The 24,994-nt window shown below is 37.5% G+C and overlaps 2 protein-coding genes across 3 annotated transcripts in view; one reads left to right on the forward strand and one right to left on the reverse strand.

Annotated features, from left to right (window-relative positions):
* The window catches only part of LOC137025275 (tripartite motif-containing protein 29-like), a 263,844-nt gene that overhangs the window by 185,815 nt on the left and 53,035 nt on the right, over positions 1-24,994 (forward strand). The window contains exons 6-9 of the mRNA XM_067393291.1: positions 6,954-7,049; positions 7,135-7,368; positions 8,147-8,306; positions 8,449-8,503. Of these exons, the coding sequence (XP_067249392.1) occupies positions 6,954-7,049; positions 7,135-7,368; positions 8,147-8,306; positions 8,449-8,503 (545 nt within the window). The remainder of the gene's footprint in view (positions 1-6,953; positions 7,050-7,134; positions 7,369-8,146; positions 8,307-8,448; positions 8,504-24,994) is intronic.
* LOC137024994 (zinc finger protein OZF-like) lies at positions 17,005-23,206 on the reverse strand. 2 transcript variants are annotated; one of them, XM_067392988.1, is made up of 4 exons: positions 23,164-23,206; positions 22,655-22,874; positions 18,622-18,669; positions 17,005-18,285 (listed from the first exon to the last, which is right to left on the reverse strand). In XM_067392988.1, the coding sequence occupies exons 2-4, from the start codon at positions 22,824-22,826 to the stop codon at positions 17,423-17,425; spliced, it is 1,083 nt and encodes a 360-aa protein (XP_067249089.1). In that variant the 5' UTR covers positions 22,827-22,874; positions 23,164-23,206; the 3' UTR covers positions 17,005-17,422. The 2 variants fall into 2 exon arrangements, with proteins under 2 accessions (XP_067249089.1, XP_067249090.1); XM_067392989.1 differs by lacking the exon at positions 18,622-18,669.

The raw sequence follows: 24,994 nt of genomic DNA on the forward strand, positions 1-24,994 counted from the left end.
ACAGCACAACATAAACACAGACCACAGAACGAGACTGCGGATCTTCAACCGTGACAGCTAGTGGCTCAATACTAAGAGCAAATAAGACTGGAGACATTGCATCTCCCTGACGAGTTCCCCTACCTAAATTAAAAAACTCTGAGCAATGACCATTAACTCGAACTCTTGACTTAGGATTTTTGTAAAAAGTCTTTACCCATTTAACAAAAATGTCATGAAATCCCATATAATTAAGAGTCTGCTCCAGAAACACCCAATCCACTCTGTCAAACGCTTTCTCGGCATCTAAGCTGAGAAGCATTGAGGGTGTTTTACTGTTTTTTCCAATTTGCTGTAGATTTAAAGCTTTTCTTATATTATTTGTGCCATAACGTCCATTAATAAATCCAGTCTGATCTGGTTTAACCAATTTTTTAATATGTTTTTGAATTCTGTTTGCTAGTATTGAAGTTAAAATTTTCATATCCTGACAAAGCAAACTTATTGGTCTATAAGACATACATTGTGTAGGGTCTTTTCCAGTTTTATGAATTACAGTGATAATTGCATCAGACCATGAGTGCGGGGGGTCTTCGTTTTGTAATACATAGTTAAACACCTTACATAAATTAGGAGCCAATTCATTCACAAATACCTTATAAAATTCCCCGGGGAATCCATCTACGCCAGGTGATTTATTATTTTTTAATTTTGCAATAATCTCTCTTATTTCTTCTTCTGTGATAGGGGATATCATTTCCTTTGCTTCTTCTTCTGTTAGTTTATTTAATTCAATTGGTCGCAGAAAACTTTTAACTTTTTCTTCCTTATTTATTAATTTCTGGCCTTCATATAATTTTTTATAATAATCTTCAAATGCATTAACTATATCGTTTGGTTGTGTTAGCATTATTAACGTATCTGGGTGTTTAATTTTTGGAACTACCCTGCTTGCTTGAGCCTTACGTAATTGGAAGGCTAGGAGCCTGCTTGCTTTATTACTCATCTCATAATATTTTCTACTTACAAATCTGAGTGCCCCTTCTGCTTTATATGTGAGCAAATCATCCAATTTCTTTCTTTCCTGTTTTAAACATTCTAGAGTTTTGATTTTACCTGTTTGCTTATGTTCTATTTCTAATTTTCTGATTTCATCTTCTATCTCATTTTGTTTAGCTAATCTCAATTTTTTATTCCTGGATGTTATCTCTATTATTTTACCTCTTATCACTGCTTTGGCTCCCTCCCACAAAATAGATGGAGTGACTAGTCCATTGTCATTAATATGAAAGTATTCAGTCAATTGTTGTCTTATTTCTTCTTTGGCCTTACAGTCATTTATCACTGATACATTTAATCGCCAGTATTTAAATTGTTTACCTTGTCCTAACTGAAGTTTTAACCTAACTGGAGCATGATCGGATATGGTTATGGGATCTATATGACATTCTGTAATACTGTGTAAATCTGCTCTAGATGTACAAAAAAGGTCTATTCTAGAGTAACTGCCATGTACATGTGACATGAAAGTAAAATCCTTCTCTTTTGGATGCAAGTGTCGCCAAATATCTGTTAAACCCAATTCTCTCATTATTCCTAAAAGAGCTTTTACTTTTTTTGACTGTGGTCCCCTATCTGCTGGTAACCTATCCACATGACTATCTAATACACAATTAAAGTCCCCACCGATTAAATACATTCCGTCACCCTTCTGTGCCAACAGAGAGAAAACATTCTTGAAAAATTGTGGATAGTCTTCGTTAGGTGCATAGAGATTAAGAATCGTAATTTTTTTGCCTGAAATTGTTCCAACTACCATGATGTATCTCCCCTCTTTATCCTTGTATACTTGTTCCACATTAAAAAATACTGACTTGGCAAACATGATTGCAACACCTCTCCTCTTCCCCTTGTTGTATGAGGAACTATAAATTTGGTCCACCCATTCCCTTTTTAGTTTTAAATGTTCCCCATCAGACAGGTGGGTCTCTTGAAGCAATGCAATAGAGCATTGCATTTTTTTAAGCTGATTAAATATTTTCTTTCTTTTAATTGGGCTGCTCAGACCTTTTACATTATAACTGACACAAATTAAATTGTCCATTGTTTGATGTTATATGTGTTAGTAACCAACATATTCCAGTGATAATAATATAATAATAATAATAAAAAAAAAAAATAAATTTAAAAAAAAGAAAGAAAGAAAGCTGTCAGGGGCAGATATTTAACATATACAAAAACAAAAACGTGAACTATATACATGAACAAGATTTCCATACATCCATTCGGCCAAGCTGTCGTCTCACAGGCCAAATCCCGATGTAACAGGGGCAGGGAGTTGTGACGCTGACTCCCTGGGGTACCAAAAGTGCACCGAGTGCGTGCAGCCATTATGTTATTGAAACACGGCCGCCTCCAAGAGTGATTTCCACTCAAAATTCAAAATACCAACAAGTCTCCGTCAATTTAGAAAAAAAAAACACTTATTATCCCGAAAATAAATGAGAGGGGAGAAAAAAAAAAAAAATCTTAAACATATGGATCTCAACAGAGTGTCACTCTCTTCTATAATTTAACCAGAGTTTACTCACATTCTGAAGCAGAAATATCCAATTTAAATGTACTGTTTACATGTTTTTAAACGGATCATTCCTTCTGTAGAAATGCTTGAAGATCCGCGTCGGACAACGCTGTGCTCACTCCTCGTCCACCTTTGCCTTGCACTGACCATCTAGCCCTCGATATTTCTCTTACTTGTCGGTCCCGTTCATCCACTCGAACTTTGATTCCCAGGTCCCGCAGCGATTGTGCAGCATCCATCAGGGTAGGAAAAGTTTTTACTCCCGTCTCCAAGTAGATCCTTATCTGCGCTGGATAGATGCACTGCGCTCGCACCTTCTTCATCTTGAGCTGTTTCATTAGCTACATCTCGCACCTGTGCTCTTTTCCTCTGCAACTCAGGCGAGTAGTCATTATCAAAGTAGATCCGTTTTGTGTTATACAGGACCTCCTTTTGTGACCAGGCTTGCCTTAAAATTGCGTCCTTAACCGCATAGTCTAGGAATCTCACTATTATCGATCTCGGAGGTGCGTTAGAGTCTTTTGGTTTGGCTGCGAGGGCCCTGTGTGCTCTTTCAATCTTTATATCCATATCCGGAGGTAGCTGTAGAACTGTAGTGAGCAACTCCATAACAAATTCCGCTGTGTTTTCTCCTTCGCTGCCCTCGGGAACTTGATATATTCGCAGATTATTCCGACGAAGTCTATTTTGCAGGTCTTCGCATCTACCTGTAAGATCCGCCTCACGTTCCAGGAGATATCGGAGCGCTCTTTCGTGCCTCATTTCAGTTTCCTCAGCAACATTTATCCGTTCCTCCGTCTCCCCAATTCTGCTCTCCAAACTATTTATTTGGCCTTTTAAGTCCTCAACCGAGGTTTCTAATTTTGTCAGTGATATTTTTCGTTTGTTTGTGCCCCTCTTGATTTTCTTTTCTTAACGATTTCAGTTCTTCCATCACTTCAGAAAGTTCAGGAGCACGAGGGCTAGCTTTAGCATGTCTGTTAGGGCTAGGTGATAGTTTTTTATCGTCTCTTTCTCTCGAATTTTCATTTTTAGAAGCATTCTTGTGTCTTGTAGTCGTACTCATTTCTAAAAACTCTGATTATACCTGAATTGATTATGTAAATCGGGATTTATTACAACAATCCGACGGAGTTTAACTGTCAAGCGTTTGCCATCTCCGTGACGTCACCGGAAGTCCCCGCCACTCACATTCTGAAAGAGGAAATCTCTTCCCATCTAGACAAGGGAGCGATTCAAGTGGTGCCCCACAACATGATAAATCTGGGATTTTATTCTCGTTATATATCCACGGTGGTGGATAAATGCAGCGGAACACCCGCCGTGTGCTCACTCACATCACATCTCTCGGAATCAGGGTGAATGTAAACAAGAGCAATTTTACACCCAGTCAGAGTGTGATTTTTCTGGGTTTGGAGCAGTCTCCATGCGAGCGTGTCTCTCTCAAGAGCGCGTTCTCTCTCTAATGAATTGTCTGTCACAGTTTCCAGAGGGAGCGAAAGTGCAATATAGCACATATCTCAGACTGCAGGGTCTAATGGCCTCATTTATCCAGGTTTTGAATGAGAGTGTTCATGAAATGGGTTTTGTCACTGCATTTCAGCCTGTTACCCGATCTTTACCTCTCTGTAACACCACTGGAGTAGCGCAGACTTTTACACACAGGGAACCCCTTTGGGGACAGTCATGTTGCTGAAAGACGTGACGACAGATGCGTCCTTAACAGGCTGGGGAGCTACCCAGGAGGGCAGAACGGTAAGCGGTTTGTGGCCGAGCAGACTTCGTTCAGCACACATAAATTATTTAAAGCTTATGACCATATGGAAACCTCTAAATTATTTTTGGCCCCGCCTGCAGGGACATCATGTGCTCGTATGCTGCGACAATACCACAGCGGTAGCATACATCAATTGCCAGGGTGGTGTGCACGCATTGAAACTTCATGCTTTAGCCCACAAGCTTTTAGTTTGGAGCAGGTGATTTTTCCTGTCATTACATGTGACTCATGTTCCAGGCATTCTGAACAGAGGTGCAGACTTTCTATCGAAGGGGAAACCCACTCTATGGAGAATGGCGCCTCCATCCTCAGATAGTGGGCTTGATGTGGATGAGATTCGGACAGTCAATCGTAGATCTCAGTAGCCATTGTCCTATGTTCTTCTCACCAATGGACGTAGACACGCCCCTAGTAGACGCACTGGCCCATCTAGTTTCTGATATTTTGTGTTTCTTACAAGACCTTTTGGATAAAGGCAGGTCTTTTTCCACTATTAAGGTCTACCTGGTGGCTATATGTGCATGTAATGTGGGCTTTGAGGGCTCAACGGTCAGGCAGCATCCTCTAATCCACAGATTTATGAAGGGTGCCCATCGTTGCTTGCCAGTCATCAGGAAAACTATTCCTGAATGGGACCTCTCCATGGTGCTGGAGGCTCTGTCTCAATACCCTTTTGAGCCCCTGGAAAGTATTTCCCTGAAGTTAATGTCCTTCAGACGGCTTTGCTCTTGGCCTTGGCTTCAGCTAAACGTGACAGTGAGCTACATGCACTCTCTGTTCATTCCTCGTGCACTAAATTCTCTCTAAGTGGAGATAAGGTTTTTCTTAAGCCTAACCCGGCTTTATGCCTAAGTGCTACCCTGCATTCACATCGGAGGTGTTGGAGTTGTCGCTTTTCACCCTCTACCTTTTTCCTCCATGGAGGATCCGAGGCTGAATGTACCCCTTTTTGTGCATTACAGACATATATTACCAGGACCAGTGCTTTCCGGAAGAGCGACCAGCTCTTTATTTCATGGGTGCCCCCTCGCAAAAGGAGTTCCATATCTAAGCAAGGCCTCTCACATTGGGTTGTGAATGCTATTGCTTTGGCATATGAATCTAAGGGAGTGCAGCCCCCAGATAACATCAGAGCTTATTCCACAAGGGGCTTAGCCACCTCTTGGGCTTTGTTTAGAGGTGTGTCACTGCAGGACATCTGCTCTGCTGCCAGCTGGGCCTCTCCACATACATTTGTGTGTTACTACCAACTGGATGTTACCAAAACCTCGGTAGCACATTCTGTTTTAGATACATGTTTTAGATACTTCATACATGTTTCATGTCCTGCCTGCGCACAGCAGTCGTGTGTGCATCAGGGTTGCAAGGTGCATGATTATGGGACGTGTCAGACACCGCCCCCTAGGGATGACTGTCCTTCTTTGGCTTACAGAACTTCACTGTGAGTGTATTGGGCAATCGGGGAGCTGTCCATGTCTCTCCCATAGATGGATCTCGAACACGAGATGATGAAAGAGAACAATAGTTTACTGTCGTAACCCAGTTTCTCTGAAACATCGTGTGGAGAGATCCACCAGCTTTGCCCCGCTTGCCGCACGAGAAGCGAATATACTTACTGAAGAATAGCTGCGCGTATGGCCATATATGCAATCGGGTAATGGGGTGGGGCTTTACCTGGCACTGGCTACGCGCTTCTGTCTGTCTAGCCAGACTTGGTGCAATTGGATGCTTCTGCAGAGGTCAGGTACGGATGCCCTTCCCATAGGTGGATCTCTTCACTAGATGTTTCAGAGAACCGGGGTTATGGCAGTAACCTATTGCTTGTTCGACCTGATGCAGCGCTGCACAGACCGATCCGCGGCTGACTTGAAACATTGCAGTTCTCAGTAAGAAATTTTGTCTAACTTGAGACAGCGCTGATGCCATGCAACTGTGACGTATGGCATCAAAGTGCCGCAAGAGTGAATCGAGATCAGCTGCCTGTGTCAGCCAGCGCAGTTTCTCAAGAGCAGCTGCATGAGCTCTGATGACGACATCGCTGTTCCATGATTGTCTGGATTCACCGCATGACAACAAAGTTTTGTGTTTATTCTCACACCTTCAGTTCCACTAATGTTCACAAATCTGTATTTTTATAACAGTTAAAGCTCTTTTCATGTAGGCGCAATGTTATATTGTGCCATGTTTATCAAAATTAAACTGATAAAAAAACATAGACATTAGTTTTAATATAGTATATGCTTATATTGAACTTTATTCTTGTAAAAACAGATGCTGTAAGCTGTACATAAATTATTGAATGTGAATTGGTGTATTATTGGTGTATTATATATGGCCATTATTCAGAATATCTTCTTTTGTGTTCTGCAAGAGAAAATCATACAAGTTTGTAAAGACACGAGGATGAGAAAACAATGAAAGAATGTACATTTCTGGGTGAACTATCCCTATAAATCTAGGCATTGATGAAATAATTCTGACACTTATGACTAAACCTATAACCTTATCATAAAAGATCTTTAACCCCTCAATCTCAGCACTTCACTGATACTGGATTCGTGTCTGTTTACTTGATGATTTATGTGATGTTTCTCCTGTCATTGGTTTGTCCTTTAGCACCAGCTGAAGGAGACGCAGAGGTTGTTCCAGCAGAGGATCCAGCAGAGAGAGAAAGATCTTCAGCAGCTGAGAGAGGCTGTGGAGTCTCATAAGGTGAGTCTGGAGAAGAAGAGAAGTTTGAGAAGTCTCGGTCAGACTCACTGAAGCCACTGTGTGACTGTGATGTGTGTCCTAACAGCGCTCTGCACAGACAGCAGTGGAGGACAGTGAGAGGATCTTCACTGAGCTCATCCGCTCCATTGAGAGAAGCCGCTCTGAGGCCACACAGCGGATCAGAGATCAGGAAAAGACTGCAGTGAGTCGAGCTGAAGGACGACTGGAGCGACTGGAGCAGGAGATCAATGATCTGAGGAGGAGAGATGCTGAGCTGGAGCAGCTTTCACACACACAGGATCACATCCATTTCCTGCAGGTAACAGAGATCTAGAAGAACAGGATCATAGTGGACTTGAGCAAGAGACTCACAGAGAAACATTTCATGAGAGCAGAATGAGCCGTTGACTGAAGTGTTGATCTGTGTGTTCGGTTATTGTATAATCATCCGTCAGACTCTCATCTGATCTTCTTCTTTTGAAAGAGACGCACTTACAAATGCAGTTCTGCTCTGGAAATCTCTTAAGAAACATTTTTCTGAAAGTTATATTGAGTTTCCAGACAGCAACAGCTCAAAATTTTTAGTTTCAGTTTCCCTCATCTTTTTACAAACTTTGATGAAAATCACATTAATGAATTTGACAGTGAAGTACTCAAACAGGAAGTGAGGTTGTATATTAGAGATGATTCAGCATATTTAAATCACAAAACCGGACCTTGTTATCGTGTCCTTGTGAATTTCAGAGCTGCTCAAAGGTTATAAATAATGGTCAGTCTACTCATTGACTTTGAACTGCTTTTCCTGATCAAATCTACTCAACCCTGTCATGTGACACCATTGATGCATTTGACCTGTTACATTTATGTTATTGGCTGATGTTTGATCATCAAGTGTTTTTCCTAGAAATTTCACATATAGGGTAAGTGTCAAACACAAGAACTTGTAGCTCTAACATGAGAAGAATGAATCTGATGCTGTGAAAGTGCTGGATTGAGGAGAGTTACTAAAGATCAACAAGAGCTGCTCAAATCTGACAGCAGTGCAGGTTATTGGCTGAAGTGTGGAGGTGATGAGCTTTGATTTCTGTTTTCTGTAGAGTTTCCAGTCTCTCTCAGCTCCTCCTGAATCTACAGATGTAAATGATGATCCCTTCAGTTCTCTCTCCTCTTTTGATGGCGTGAGAGAATCTGTCTGTCAGCTGAGAGACAAACTGGAGGATTTCTGCAAAGAGGAGCTGAAGAAGATCTCTGACAGAGGTAAAGTCCTGGAGATTCATCTGCTCTCAGAAATGATCCTCCATCATCTCATATCATGTAGAAGATCATATTAGAACGGATGCAGGGATCATTTTCTCTTGTCATGATAATCACAACTCTTCATGTCTGTTGATTTCCACAGTCACTTTCACCAACATTGTTCCCAGTACCAGGAACGACTTCCTACAATGTAAGTCACTAAGAAAACAAGCAGAGAAACTCACTGAATGTGTTCATGTTCTTCGTGCAGAGGGTGCGAGGGTCAATGGAAGCACTATCTTCGATAAGGGGGTGTTGAGGTGATCTTGGGTGGCATTTGTATTTGCCAAAGTTTTACAAGATGAAACTTGTAATTACTTGCAAAAAAAAGGTCTGCAACATTATAACAACATTCTACTCAACGTGAACACTTCAAATGCATTTGTCCTGTTATCAGTAGCACAAGCGCGCAGATCGAATCCGTCAGAAATTGAACGAAAAATGCAAATCTGTGAAAACGGTGATGTCATACACATGCGTATTAATTGTTTAGTCTATCCACCTTAATTTTCAAAACAGAAATAGGGTTTTTCTGTGAATGTGCGAGACTAATGATTTATTAGCCGCTATAGGGAAATAATGAAATAAAGTGCAGTTAACTCTAAAAATACGGTGGATAGGCATGTGCGTTTGGCGTGAGAGAATGCGTATACGTAGGCTTGTAATCTTTCTTTAAAAAATGACATCAGCAACTACTTGTCTGACATGCGTAAAACAACGTTTTGGTCAGTTTCGTGGATCCGTGTGAACGGGGATAGTTTTGATAACGTTGTCATCTGTACAAAGAAAAAAATTGAGTACATCGTGTGAACGTACCCTAAATGTCTTTACCGTTTTTTGTTTGTTTTTTTATTTTATTTCACATTTTCCTCATTTACAAAGTGGGACAGAGAGCATAACTATAGCCCTACTTGGATGGCAATTGTTTCTCAGGGGGACGCAAGGTATGTTCACCATTTACAGGGGGTGGTCTGTGATTTTATTGCCATCTGAATCCAGAATGTCTGTGTTTTCTCCAACCGGCTGCGTAAAAATCCCTGGCCAAAATAATTTTTTGACAAACACCAAGGTTGTGTGGTAATTTAATTGCCATTCCAATCCACATCTCCCGAGTTATTCTGGCAGCAACAGGTGTGCATTAGCCTACCATTTAAAATATGTAGCCTATTATATTACAATAAAATATAAACCAATCAGCTTTATGCTTACCTGTAAATAAGAGGCTTTACTTATTTCTGCTAGATTCCCCATTTTATAATGACAATGAGATGAGATGAGATAAATCTCCATCTGAATGCTTGAGTTTTATCACTGAGGTGCCATGCAAATTTATTACTCATGACTTTAACAAAGATGTAAATCAGGACAGCCCTGAACTGGGGATTTAACATATTCTTCAAAAACAGGATCTTCTAAAACTAATTAATGAATATGATTATCTTTCACTGAAAGCCAATTAAAAACATTCATCCAAGATTTAGAGGTAAAATCAGTTTCAGGAAAGAACAAACTGAAACCTCTGGAAAATTTCAACTATGTGTGGCGGGTTGGAAAGGCCCAAAGCAAATTAACTAAAATACATAGTAAATGTTTCATATTAGCAATAATATCTAATAAAACCTTGGTAACGCTTTAGATTACAGCCCGGAAAGTACTGCGTAATTACAACGAATTTACAGCATAACTTTCAATAATTATAGTGTAACTATACAGTAAGTATGTGTAAGTATAGGGGAACAATATGTGAAGTATTGGGAATAAAGGGGTAACAACCAGGAAAATAACAAATTATTTATACTGTAAATATTTTATATCTAAGGGGTACTTATGACATATAACTAAGGGGTAAGTATGACATTACGGGCCGTAAATTAAAGTGGAGCTTGTTACCCTCTTATTTCATGTAGTTACAGGGTAAGTATGACATTACGGGCCGTAAATTAAAGTGGTGCTTGTTACCCTCTTATTTCATGTAGTTACAGGGTAAGTAATTAATAAAATGCAAACAATCTGATATCACTGACTCCGAAACCTTTATTTGAAAAACAACTTTATTAAAAACAGGTCTACAACACTTATTATTCATTTTTTTAAATCAACTTTTCATTTCAAACTCTAAAGTCCTGACAGAAAGTAACAAGTTTTGTCTGTTTTTTGGTTGTTGTTGTTTCTCACTTGGCTTCCACCTGCTCTCGTTTCTCAGCTGATGAATCTTAAGAAGGAATCTCATTGCTGTTCTGTATTATAAGAAAATACAGTAAGTTACACCCCGAAATTTTCTCATGGTTTAGGCTATTCATCTTTTCGCTTCTGACCAACTGTCACCAGCGCCTGCATGAGAGTCGACTTTGCGTTCGACGAAGCAACTTGAATCTTTCATGACGTTCTCGCGGGAGATTCATGTGAAACTCGCGCGAGAACTGCCGTCTCTGTTATTCTGTCTTGTTTGTTTCTCATTCTCATTATCTGTTATTCTGTGTATTTTGTTGTGAGCATTACTAAAATAATAATAATAATAAAAAAAAAAAAAAAAAAAACTGATGGCATCCAACATCTGCGTGAGTTTCTCGACACGCTTACATCACGCTTCAAGTTAGGTCAAGCATGAACTCTCAACCCTCGTATGCACGCGCAGAAGACACAAGACAGCTGGTCGAAAGTTTTAAAAATATTCAAATATTTAGTATTTTTCTTACAAATACGTATCGTTTCACTTCAGAAGACATCGATTTATCCATTGGGGTCATATGGATTACTGTAGTTATTGCTGTTTGTGCTGTTTGATGCTTCGACTTTTAGGAACACGTGAGCTTGCATTATAAAGCGTTCCCAGATGATTAATTTTTTTCCTAAAATCCTTTTTGTGTTCATCTTAAGAAGGAAAGTCGTATACATCTCAGATGGCATGAGGGTAAAAGATGAGTAAACGGTGAGCACATTTCCGGGTGTTCTGTATTTTTTAAATACAGAATAGCAAATGGGATTCCCTCTTAAGATTCATCAGTGGAAAAAAAGAAGAAGAGGAACAAGAGGAGGAAGAAGCTAAGCAAGAGAAACGAATAAGAAGTGTTGCAACTTTAAATCTGTTTTGAAATAAGTTGTTTTTCAAATAAAGTTTTCCAAGTGATATGACTGTTTGCGTTTTTATTTATTTATTTATTTATTTATTTTTATTAATTACTTACCCTGTAACTACATGAAACAAGAGTGTAACAAGCTCCACTTCAATTTACGGCCCGTAATGTCAAGTATGAATAATTTGTTATTTTTCCTGGTTGTTACCCCTTTATTCCCAATACTTCACATATTGTTCCCCTATACTTACACATACTTACTGTATAGTTACACTATAATTATTGAAAGTTACACTGTAAATTTATTGTAATTACACAGTACTTTCCGGGCTGTAATCTAAAGTGTTACCAAAACCTTCAATGTAGCCAACTATGCCACTTAGGGGCTTTCACCCAAGGACATATGATACTCTACACCTTTCCTATTCTACTTATGGAACGAACGTGGCACCAGTTTCGCTTTTTTCCGTAAGTAGAATAGGGAAGGTGTAGGACATACAGCGTAAGCGTTTTGAAGAATGCGGAAACCGGAAGTACATTCAAGGTGATATTTTGTGTTTGTAAAGCATATACAGTTTTATTTTTTTTTAGAAAATGACCAATCATTTCGCTAGATAAGACCCTCATTCCTCGTCTGGTATCGTTTAAAGCCCTTTGAAGCTGCACTGAAACTGTAATTTTGACCTTCAACCGTTAGGGCTCCATTGAAGTCCACTATAAGGAGAATAATCCTGGAATGTTTTCATCAAAAACCTTAAATTCTTTTTGACTGAAGAAAGAAAGACATGAACATGGATGACATGGTGGTGAGTAAATTATCAGGAAAAGTTTATTTAAAAGTAGACTAATCCTTTAAGATCGCCGAAGTCTACAGAACTGAAAATCACCAACAGTAGATCTACAATGCTTAAAAACGTGTAAATCAAATTATTACATTTATTGTTGAATCGATTTAATGGACTCTTGCTGAATTAAAGTATCAGTTTTTTTTAAAAAGAATCATACTGACCCCAAACATTTGGATGGTGTAAATATAATAATAGGCCTTTAAATTATTAAAAACACAGAATAATAACCAACATTAATATTCAGGAAAGACTGATTAGACCGGCCCAAAAAAGTTTAGAGTCACTGATGTAAATGATGATTTTCACAGGATATCTAGTAAACTGTACAGAGACACTGATGATATATTGAACATGAAGAGTTCAGAAACATTAAAAGATCAGACAGATTAATAATTCCTGATTCTGATGTGTTTTTTCTCCATCAGATTCCCATCAGTTCAATCTGGATCTGAACACAGTGAATAAATACCTCCGAGGAACAGAGTGATTACTAACACTGACACAGTCCAGCCGTATCCTGATCATCCAGACAGATTTGATTATTGGCAGCAGGTGTTGTGTAGAGAGAGTGTGTGTGGACGCTGTTACTGGGAGATTGAGTGGAGTAGATGTGTGTTTATATCAGTGTCATATAAGAGCATCAGCAGGAAGGGATCGGGTTTTGAGTGTGGGTTTGGACGTAATGATCAGTCCTGGAGTTTGTTCTGCTCTTCCTCCAGTTACTCATTCAGACACAATAACATACAGACTGAACTCCCAGTAAAGTCCATCAGCATGAGAATAGGAGTGTATGTGGATCACAGTGCAGGAACTCTGTCCTTCTACAGCGTCTCTGGAGACACAATGAGCCTCATCCACACAGTCCAGACCACATTCACTAAACCACTCTATCCTGGTTTTTATGTTTATTTTACTGGATCATCAGTGAAACTGTGTTGATGAATCAGAATAGGTTTTAGAAAGATTCTACCCATAATGCTTTGAGCTGCATGAGAAATCAGTAACAGTGAGATGTTTTATAGTCTCTTATTTTCTCTTCATTACATTAATACTACAGCTGAACTTCTGTCAGTGAAATAACATGTCCGAATAAAAGTGTGTAATGAATCCTCATATAGACCGTGAGTTCAGTGTGAGTGTGTCATGATGAGTGACGGTGTGTATCTGTTTTTCTCAAGCTCTATTTGTGTCATCAGTTCTTATTGTGTCACACAATCATTTTTATTATTACTATCAAAATTACCTTCAGTTGAAGTGATTCTTTAAAATGGACCAGTCAATTTATTTTTTTTTTTTTTGTAAAATTGATAAATGTAAATTTATTAATAAATGTGCAATATATAAAGCCAGATCATCTGCTCATACTGTAAACTCTTGATCAGTGAACGTATGAGCACAATTATTAAAATCTAATCCAGTTTACTTTAAATTAACCTTGTTGTTTGATCTTTTCTCAGAGTTGTCAGAACATTCACTTCTGTAAATTCAATCCTGTTCAGGAGAAGTCAATTCATCATGTGGTGTTTTGGTGAATAATGTCAGTGTTTTCTTTCTATATCTTAATGTGATCGTCCCACTGCTGCTCTCAGTGCTGTAATGAACACAAATAATTCAATATATTAATATACTTCACTTTTATCAGAGCAAAGAGAGTCAATGATTAAGTGTAATGTTTCAATAGAGGATGTCAAACACTCTCATTAGATGAGAGACCCATGTGATCTATATGGTGACCTTTGACCTTCCTGAAAGATGAGCCAATCCCACTCTAATATACTTAATTTAATTTCTGTATTTGATCTGTTGTATTTGTACTATTGTGTGTAATTTGCTTCTTTGTTCTTATTTATAATAACAAAAATTAAATAATAGCCAAAATATCTACATTGGGGTATATGATTACTGTTTCCGTTATTTGAATTAAAATGTCTTATATCTTGAAATAAGATTTTAATCATATCGCCCACCCCATAATGACACATAATATGAAGTCTGATTTATTGTCACATGTGAAGAAAAAGCAGAAACAAGCGATATCATATGTAAACAGTTGCATAAAATAAGGTGATCAACATTACACAGAAATAAATAAAATATATATTTTATATATATTATAATATTATATATAAATATAAATCAAAACTGTCTAAAGTTAGTGAATGAAATGTCGACCCAGGACGAGCTTTAGGACAGTACATTTTTGGGGGTGTTGATGGACTCGATCTACTCTCTGTGTTTTGATCATCATTCTGAATCCAATCCAGACGTAGTCTTTGACAAAAACATGATTTTCTCTGCTTTTTACTCAAAGGAGATAAAAAGAAAACATGAAGCTAGAATAAAATGTTTGTTATTTTTTTTTAATCTCACTGAAGTGCCTTGGGACACGTAGCTTTGTTAGATGCCTTGACGTGATCGATGCTCAATGGTAAGATGTGAAATTATTTCTCTTAATAATTGTCTCCTTACCGATGTAATTTGGTTGAATGCTTAGTGTAGTTCAGCAAACCTGCCAGAATGAGGCTGTGAAAACACTCAATCGATCCATTGATCATTGAAATGTCTTTTTTTAGATGATCTTGCAACACCAGATTTTTTCACATGCTTTGGTACCTGAACACATCAAATTTAGCAAAGTGTTAAAGGGAGAGCTATATATAAATAAATCATCGCCTTCTAAGTAGTTCCGCCAAAACCACACTTTCGTATTCTTTTAAAAGCTTTCGCTGTATGTCCTACGCCTTCCCTATTCTACTTACGGAACGAACGCAGTGCCAGATCCATTTTTTCCATAAGTAGAATAGGAAAGGTTGTAGGACATGCAGCATAAACTTTTTGAAGAATACGAAAATTATTAAATTATCAGGAAATTTTAATTAAGTGAACTAATCCTTTAAGTGCAGGTTCCTGTTTTCATGGAGTTCTTCATGGTTGACCATCTTGGTCCCCGGATCCTTTTGTTCCATTTGAGTTTTTCTTGTGTTGACCTCTGGTTCTTTGTGTTTATCCATGTTAACTGATTTTTTTCAGGAACAGCCTGCACTGAAACCCAGTCAGTCGATGAACAATCATATGTATTCATTTGAAAGGTTTTAAGTGTTAAATACAAATGTAAACAAAGCTTTATGTAATGTAAATTACATAAAACACCCAAGTAAATCAACTTAAGAAAATGTGTTTTCCTGATTCCTGCCATTTATATAAGCTGTTGCACCCAAATATGGAGAAACTGAAACGGATTTAGGGATGGTCCAAAATTCTTACAAGCAGCTACCTAAGACGTTTTTTTTGCAAATTAAATATATCTTCAAGTCACTAAATGAAATGATTCACTTCCGTTCTCCACCCTGCAGTGTAAATGATTATTTAAAGGGTTAGTTCACACAAAAATGAAATTGTCCCATGATTTTTGTAAGTAAAACATCCCTATTTAAAACTTTTTGAACTAAGGGTGTTTTCACATCTATGGATTGTTTGTTTTGTTCTGATACTAAATTTATTACAATGTTGCATTTTCTTCTTGAATCGGTTCGCTTTCACACAGCAACATTTCAAAGTATCAAAATGCATTTATGGAAGTCACGTGAGTACAATGTCCTCTTATTGGTCAGAGTTTTCTCAGCGTCATCCATAAATAATGATTGACAAGTTCACTCCATGAGCTTATTGTGTCTGTATTTGTAAATGTCGAGACACAAGCAAACACTGTATGAATGTAGCCGTCATTCCAACTGTTAAATTATATACTACATTCATATTAATGCTGCAGCTCTCTGGATGTCCCAGTGTTGTCTAGTAGGCTGTGTCAGTGTGTCGAGACCATATATGAATGTTATAATGAAGCAGAGCGGGAAAAAGGCTTCTTCAGGACAGCATTCTCCCATGGAGAAGTGCAATTACACAACATTTAAGATGAAGAGGCGCTCATTGGTTTTCAACTATGGTAAATAATGTGCTCACTCACAGAATCAGACACTACCGCTTTTTATATCACATTTCCCATTATGAGTTATGATATCATTTAGCTCCAGAGTTCGTTTAAAAGCGTACAGAGACCACCTCTTCAAGGAGGTCTCGGAATGCTTGTTTAGTCCGTTTTTGATGCGCACCCGAGTGTGATTGCTGCTTTCACACCTGCCCAAAAGGGCAAACGAACTCTAGTACGATTCAACTGAACTAAATGAGGCAGGTGTGACCCGACACATTATGTATTAACGAACGCAGAAGCTCAGAGGATAAAGAAAAACAAAACACCGGTCACAAATTTTAAGTCTAAAATGATAATTTTTAAAGAGAAATGTCAGAGGATTTCAATAAAAGAAAAGAGGAGCTTGAGTTTGTTGCCCAGCTCTATATGTTTGGACCATGAGAGGCATCTAAGCTTACGATAGTCCTACTTCGCATCAGAAGTTACTCTTTTGGTGCAAGTCGACTTGACTCAGAAGCTGATTATTTTAAGTTTATAAAGTTTTAAATATGGATATTTTTTCTTACAAAAACCCATTGCTTCTCTTCAGAAGGCCTTTATTAACCCACTGGAGTCGTATGGATTACTTTTATGATGGATGGATGCGCTTTTATGGACTTCAAAATCAGAAGCGCCTTTCACTACCATTATAAAGCTTTGAAGAGCAAAGATATTTAGTAATATAACTCCGATTGTGTTCGTCATATACACTTAGGATGGCTTGAGGGTAAGTAAAATCATGGGATAATTTTCATTTTTTTGGTCAACTATCTCTTTATTTGTATCAAAGTCCAGATTTCATTCAGTTAATATCCTTTTATTAATAAAGAAAATATAACAGCAAGTTGATTGTTTATTCATGTAATATAATGATTCTAATGGCTTTTTAGATGTATCTTTAAGTGTGATGGCAAAAAAAATTCAATGGCCCTCTTTTAGAGAGAATCTGCAGGTGATTTTTGAAATCTTTTCTAAATTTCGTCACACTTAGAAACGCCTCAATTTCTTTCTAGAATGAGTTTTCAAATGACGTTTCAGGCGTCTGTAATTTGTGAAACTTTTATCACATTGATGACATGTTAAAAGCTTCTCTCCAGTGTGAGTTGTTACATGATTCACAAGATGATTCACACTGATGACATGTAAAATTGTTCCGTCTTGAGTGAACCCTCATATGGACACTAAGGTTTACTTGACGTCTGAACTTTTTCCACGGTGAGGGCGTGTGTAGGGCTTCCCTTCAGTGTGAATTCTCATGTGGACTTTAAGGTTTTGACTTTGAGTATAACTTTTCCCACACTGTTGGCAGGTGTAAGGATTCTCTCCAGTGTGAATTCTCATGTGGACATTAAGGTTTCCTTTTTCAGTGAAACATTTTCCACACTGTTGGCAGGTAAAAGGTCTTTCTCCAGTGTGAACTCTCTTGTGAACTTGAAGGCTTTGACTTTGAGTAAAACTTTTCCCACACTGTTGGCAGATAAAAGGCTTCTCTCTAGTGTGAATTCTCATGTGTTTTTTTAGGTTTCCTTTTTCAGTGAAACTTTTCCCACACTGTTGGCAGGTGAAAGGGCTCTCTCCAGTGTGAATTCTCATGTGGACATTGAGGTTTCCTTTTCCAGTGAAACATTTTCCACACTGTTGACAGGTAAAAGGTCTTTCTCCAGTGTGAATTTTCTTGTGAACTTGAAGGCTTCGACTTAAAGTAAAACTTTTTCCACACTGTTGGCAGATAAAAGGCTTCTCTCCAGTGTGAATTCTCATGTGATTTTTTAGGTTTCCTTTTTCAGCAAAACTTTTCCCACACTCTCGGCAGGTAAAAGGCTTCTCCCCAGTGTGAACTCTCATGTGCATTTCAAGGTTTGCATGCTGAGTGAAACACTTTCCACACTCTTGGCAGGTGAAACGTCTAGGTGCTGGTTTCCGAACTTTTTTTTGTGCAGAAGTCTTTTTATTCTCTGAGCAACTAAAAGATTTTACTTCAGTTATTAAATCATGATGCTTCTCTTCCATTCCGTTCAGTTCTTCACTCTCCTCTTTTAGCATCATCAGGTCTAAGGTGAAAAAAGACAAATACAAATTAACACCAGTTTAATAGTACAAAGTAAAGGTTTGCCAACTGTTCCATATAATAGAATCTTCCCATATTTAGGATATCACAGTAGCGTTCCGTTTTCTACCCATACAAAATAAAGTTTATAGTGTAGTAGGATATACACAGGCATACCATCTAGTTTTAAAGAGTTTTTGCATATACCCACCTGGAGCCAACTGCACAGAAAGTGTGACTCAAGCTAACATTAATTCCCTTCACTATCCGTGTTTTGATTTCAGCATAAGAGTTTGAGCCAATGCTGACTACATGATTATTGTTAATAAGCACAACTGACCTGAGGCAATGCAAATCCGATTCCAAAAAAGTTGGGACACTGTACAAACTGTGAATAAAAAGGAATGTAATAATTTACAAATTTCATAAACTTATATTTTATTCACAATAGAATATAAATAACATATCAAATGTTGAAAGTGAGACATTTTGAAATGTCATGCCAAATATTGGCTCATTTTTACACATTTCAAAAAAGTTGGGACAGGTAGCAATAAGAGGCTGGAAAAGTTATGTATGAAATGAAAATGTACATATAAGGAACACCTAGAGGACCAATTTGCAACTTATTAGGTCAATTGGCAACATGATTGGGTATAATAAGAGCCTCTCAGAGTGGCAGTGTCTCTCAGAAGTCAAGATGGGCAGAGGATCACCAATTCCCCCAATGCTGCGGCGAAAAATAGTGGAGCAATATCAGAAAGGAGTTTCTCAGAGAAAAATTGCGAAGAGTTTGAAGTTATTATCATCTACAGCGCATAATATCATCCAAAGATTCAGAGAATCTGGAACAATCTCTGTGCGTAAGGGTCAAGGCCGGAAAACCATACTGGATGCCCGTGATCTTCGGGCCCTTAGACGGCACTGCATCACATACAGGAATGCTACTGTAATGGAAATCACAACATGGGCTCAGGAATACTTCCAGAAAACATTGTCGGTGAACACAATCCACTGTGCCATTCGGTCAGTTCAGAAGCCTGCATCTCTGATGGTATGGGGTTGCATGAGTGTGTGTGGCATGGACAGCTTACACATCTGGAAAGGCACCATCAATGCTGAAAGGTATATCCAAATTCTAGAACAACATATGCTCCCATCCAGATGTCGTCTCTTTCAGGGACGTCTCTTTTTTTCCAACATGACAATGCCAGACCACATACTGCATCAATTACAACATCATGGCTGCGTATAAGGAGGATCCGTGTACTGAAATGGCCAGCCTGCAGTCCAGATCTTTCACCCACAGAAAACATTTGGCGCATCATAAAGAGGAAGATGTGACAAAGAAGACCTAAGACAGTTGAGCAACTAGAAGCCTGTATTAGACAAGAATGGGGCAACATTCCTACTCCTAAACTTGAGCAACTTGTCTCCTCAGTCCCCAGACGTTTGCAGACTGTTATATAAAGAAGAGGGGATGCCACATAGTGATAAACATGGCCTTGTCCCAACTTTTTTGAGATGTGTTGATGCCATGAAAAATCAACTTATTTTTTCCCTTAAAATAATACATTTTCTCAGTTTAAATATTTGATAAGTCATGTTGTATTCTGAATAAAGTAATGAAATGTGAAACTTCCACATCGTTGCATTCTGTTTTTATTCACAATTTGTACAGTGTCCCAACTTTCTTGGAATCGAGTTTGTATATTGTGGCAACATGACCAGACCAACAGGCAAGAAAATCAGCTCACACTCCATATAAAAAATGTATTGACTCTCATGGTGCGTTTACACCTGATGCAAATGAAGTGTTAAGTGCGAGTGATTTACATGTTAAGTCAATGCAAAGACGCGAATAGACATCCGGTGGCACGAATGGGGCAATTCACAAAAACTGAGTGTTTTACGCGCGAAACGCTTGATTTACGCAAATCGCGCAAGTTGAAAAATCTTGCCGAACATTTGTGCTGCGTTAACCAATTAGGAGCTTGCTCTAGTAGTGACGTGATTACGGCGTAGCGAGTGGAGGGCAAAATCATCGCCGCTGTTCGATACATCTTCATACTTTTATAGAAACAAGAAAAGACAACAGAAAGGCTCCCCTTAAACCGGAATCAATAAAGCTTGTCAAGTCCATCACCTTTTTTGCATCTTCAGTGTCCCTAGACTTAAGATCTGACTTCATTAACCTCTTTAGGTCTTTGGTGAGGGCACAGTCTTCATTTTTTACCTCAAGAATGTCTGAGATGTGAATTAGCACCAGCCTCAGGCCAACAGGCTTAGGGTGCATTCACACTTGTCATGTTTGGTTCGATTAAAACGAACCCTGGTGCGATTGTTCTGTTATTGCGGTTCATTTGAGCATGTGTGAATGCTGTCACCCGAACCCTGGTGCGCACGAAACAAGCGGACCAAGACCACCGAAAAGATGGGTCTTGATCTGTTATTGTTTTGGATGTTCGGTAAGTTCCAGGTTGTGAATGTATCCCTATGCCTTTAGGTTCATTATCTTTTGGTTCGGTGATAAAATTGCCAATCTGAACGCTAATCGGACCAGGACTAAATGTTTTTTTGTTTTTCTTTTATGGTCCAGACCAAATTAACCAAACAAACCGAACTAAAAGTGTGAACGCATCCTTACTCTGCTCTCTGAAGCCAAAGCAGTGGTTCCAGGATTTTTAAGACTTGCTCAATGAGGGCAGTATCATTTGGCATCAAATGTACATGATGCCAAAATTTTGAATCCAAAACTCCACACTGAATCCGTCGTGGTATCAAATCGAATCGTTGACATGAATTGTAATCTAATTGAATCTTGAGGCCAGTGACGATTCACAGCCTTACTTCTCTCACTGAGATCACTGATTTCCAAACAGCTGTACATATTAGATGTTTATTGGTGAAATTAAGGGTTAATAAATAAATGATAACTCAATATAGAAATTATACTATAATAAAATTATACTATGTTAAAAGCTGCTTACGGTGGCCATGCTGGAGCATTTCTGAGCCTCAGCCTGATGAGTGAACAGTGTCCACTTCATAGCACAGAAACCGCACTTGTGAAAGTTACTAATGATCTGCTTATGGCAGCGGATTCTGGTCAGGTCACTTTACTTATTTTGCTTGATCTGAGTGTGGCCTTTGATACAATACATCACATAACTTCCTCCTAGACAGGCTGGCCTCTCTTGGAGTTATGGACACCTGCATGTCTTGGTTACCACCCAAAAAAAATCAGATTACTCGATTAATCGTCAAAATAATCAATTGATTACTCTATTTCCAAAATAATCATTAGTAATCACTAGCAAATAAATTCAATATATTTTGATATATAATAGGCCTGTACAAAATATTGTTCAAATGCTGTGCAATAATTAATGCATGAGATCATGCAAATCACGTTTTCTGTTAAGAGTGGACATTAACATTAATACAATAGTTGCTATGATCCTGTTATCAGCATGCTCACAGAGGGTTTTTTATTTTATCTCAGATTTGAAAATCATAGTGACCACATACTGGCCCACATTGGACATATTCTGCATAAGTTCATCTTGCATTTTATGATCATTTACTGAAGCTTCACGCTGGAATTGGTGATCAACATTCAGTAGCTTCTGTGAACATTAAGCCTGTCTATTTTAAATTGATTGGTCATCTCAAACATTTTGACATTAATGAGCGGTGTTTGACCATTGACAGATCAGCCTTAGATGAGAAGCAAGTTTGGTTATCTTGGCGTTGTGCAATATATCCATGCCGCACTCAAGTAGAGTTCATATTAGGAAATCTACTACTTTTTTTAGCAGTCGTGAAGTAACTACTTATTCAATTACCTACTTGAAAGTATGCAATTTCAGATGCAACCAATGTTTATGATTTATGAGGAATATAAAAAATGGATGGAATGGATTTTTACCATTATAGGGTGGTTGTTCACACACACTGCTGACACAAATTTATGTACAGAAAAAAAAAAAAAAACAATTGGTGTGTGTTTGTGAGCCATTTATGTAAAAAAAAAAACAAAAAAAAAAACACCTGTCTGATACAGTGAGCACTTTTGAGGATGAAAAAAAAAATCAATTTTAGACTACAGATGTGAAGGTTTCTTTTTGTAAAATATAACAAAATGTAGATGATGTTAGATATTGTTGCATTTCTAAGTGATCGCAATGAATTATTAATACTGTTTTCAATTCAGAAGCAGCTATTCATATGGAGGGACAACCTCCATATCAAATAAAACCGCTTTACTTTATGACATTTACATGACATTCTCAAAAAATATTCATTTCTGTAGATCTGGACATTTTAATAAGGATCAAATGACTGAGTTCATCTTTGATAATAAAACCAACCTGTTTGTTCCTCAGTTTCTTCTTGTTTCACACTGAATGCTTTTTCAATCTTCAGATCTTCACTCTCCTGTTTAATAAATGCCATCTTTGTTTGTTCCTCAGTATCTTCTTGTTTCAGACTGAAAACTTCTTCAATCTTCATGTCTTCAATCTCCACTTTAATAAACGACATCTTTATAATAGTGTCAGATGGATATCAGTCACTTTGCCAAGAGTTTTTCTGTGTGTTTAGACATAATTATCATATTTAGGATAAGAATAATTAGCAGAAAGAAATATAATTCCGAACTAAATCTCTGGGTGCGTCTCAATCTCCCTAGTTCAGTAGTAGGTGCACTAGTAAGTAAAACCTTAAAATTGCCACTATGAGTTCATGATCATAAATTTCACTTCATACTAAGTTGTGATATTTATTTGTATATTGATTAGTAATTAACATTTAATATATTGCAATTTCATGGGAATATCTGATATTGGTCAGATATCTTAAAATGCTTAAAAACACAAACCTTTCTTTACCCGAATCACAACAGCCCGGCGCTGCCTTTTGACATCACACCACTGTACCAAAATAAAAGTCTTGTTCACATGCCCCTGTCTAAAATTACATAATAAAACATATGTCAGAGGCATTCATATTTGAATTTTTATGACAGGCATACTATTATACATGTTGTCCAATGGTGTGCTGAAAATAACTAACAATGAAAGAGTGAGTAGCACATCTAATATGTGAGATTCTGTCTAGAGACAAAACAGTGATGTTTGTGTGCAGAAATCATTTATACCTGGGAACAGTTTAGTTGTTGTTGCCACAAAAAAAAGCTACATGTGTTTGTAACTGCAATTGCATTCTGTCAACTTTAGCATGATTAATAACTTTTTTGTAAAGTATTAAAATAAATTTGTAAAATATCTGACCTTGTAGGGTTTTCAAAGTCATTATGAAATCAAAAAGAACAATTCTAAAATAATAATAATATTAATTGAATATTGCAGTGGTTTTTGTAAATGATTTATCTGTCCACACCATTTATGTTTAATTCATGTGCCCTCATAATCTTTAATCAAAACAAACTCTCCCTCTTGCAGAGACTTTTCTTTTCTGATGACATGTTTATAGGCACAAGGACCAGACAACCTGTCACTCACATGACATCACAGTTAAAGCAAACCATAATCATCCAATCAATTCCTGTCCTACTTTTCTTTTTTTGTAGTTCCAGAAGCCATTTCACTCAAATATACATCACAATAAGGAAGAAAAGATTTTTGCAACTTCTATTTCATGCCGACTTTAATCCAGTAAGTTCTTATCAATCTTTTCCCAAGGTCAGCATGTGTCGTTCTAACTCTTTCTAATCTTTTAGAGTGACTAGTGTTGCTTCAGACAGACATAATTCTCATACATCCTAATGTGAAAAAAAGGGGGGGTTACACTTTATTTTAAGGTGATATAGTTACATTGTACTTACTCAAATAAGTACTGCGTAATATTAAGTAACTACATATTCATTTTCTCTTAATAGAAACGTTTATGTCTGTTGCTATCAACATTGTTTTTGGAAGTTAAATTAAAAATGCAGTTGGTTCAAAAATCTGAGGGGTGACGACAGGTTTTGTTTGAATGGGCATGATGCTTCTGTGTATGGATCTGAGAGCAGCATATATGAAATATGATTATCAGCCCCATCCATGCTTTTACAATAATGTAGTTAATTGTGGATCATTTCACTCATTTCTGTGTCAAATTATCTGTTAGCAGATTAGTTGAAGGAAGCTACTTCTGTTTATGTGTGCCAAAACATTTCAGCATGTTCACGGTGATGTTTTTCAGCCATGTTCGTAATAAAGATGACATATACATACAGTTAGGGTAATGTTAAATGTCTTAAAATGTGATATAAGATTTTGATATATATTGTCCATCTCGAAGTCATCTATTCCCATGTGCGATTTCTTGCAAAGGCACGTCCAAACCCTTTGTGTCAGTGTGGTCTCAAAGCTTCAGCACTGCCATTCTGAGCTATATACTTTTTTTGATATGCCTCTTATATATATATATATATATATATATATATATATATATATATATATATATATATATATATATATATATATATATATAGTATAATATATATACACACACACTACCAGTCAAAAGTTTGGAAAATTATTATTTATTATAAGTCTCTTATGCTCATTAAGGCTGCATTTATTTCATATTAAATACAGAAAAAAAGAATAAAATTTGAAGTATTATTACAATTTAAAATTATCGTTTTCTATTTTAATATACTTTAAAATATAATTTATTTCTGTGATGCATAGCTGAATTTT

This window comes from Chanodichthys erythropterus, chromosome 8, assembly GCF_024489055.1.
Source record: "Chanodichthys erythropterus isolate Z2021 chromosome 8, ASM2448905v1, whole genome shotgun sequence".
Classification (NCBI taxonomy): domain Eukaryota; kingdom Metazoa; phylum Chordata; class Actinopteri; order Cypriniformes; family Xenocyprididae; genus Chanodichthys; species Chanodichthys erythropterus.

What these genes read in the sequence shown, in the direction of transcription:
- LOC137024994 (XM_067392988.1), bottom strand. Translation starts at nt 22,826, where the DNA reads ATGTCGTTTATTAAAGTGGAGATTGAAGACATGAAGATTGAAGAAGTT. An exon ending in AGAAACTGAGGAACAAACAG is followed by an intron (nt 18,670 to 22,654) that starts GTTGGTTTTATT and finishes TTTTATTCACAG; the next exon opens with TTTGTACAGTGTCCCAACTT. An exon ending in TCGGATTTGCATTGCCTCAG is followed by an intron (nt 18,286 to 18,621) that starts GTCAGTTGTGCT and finishes TTTTCACCTTAG; the next exon opens with ACCTGATGATGCTAAAAGAG.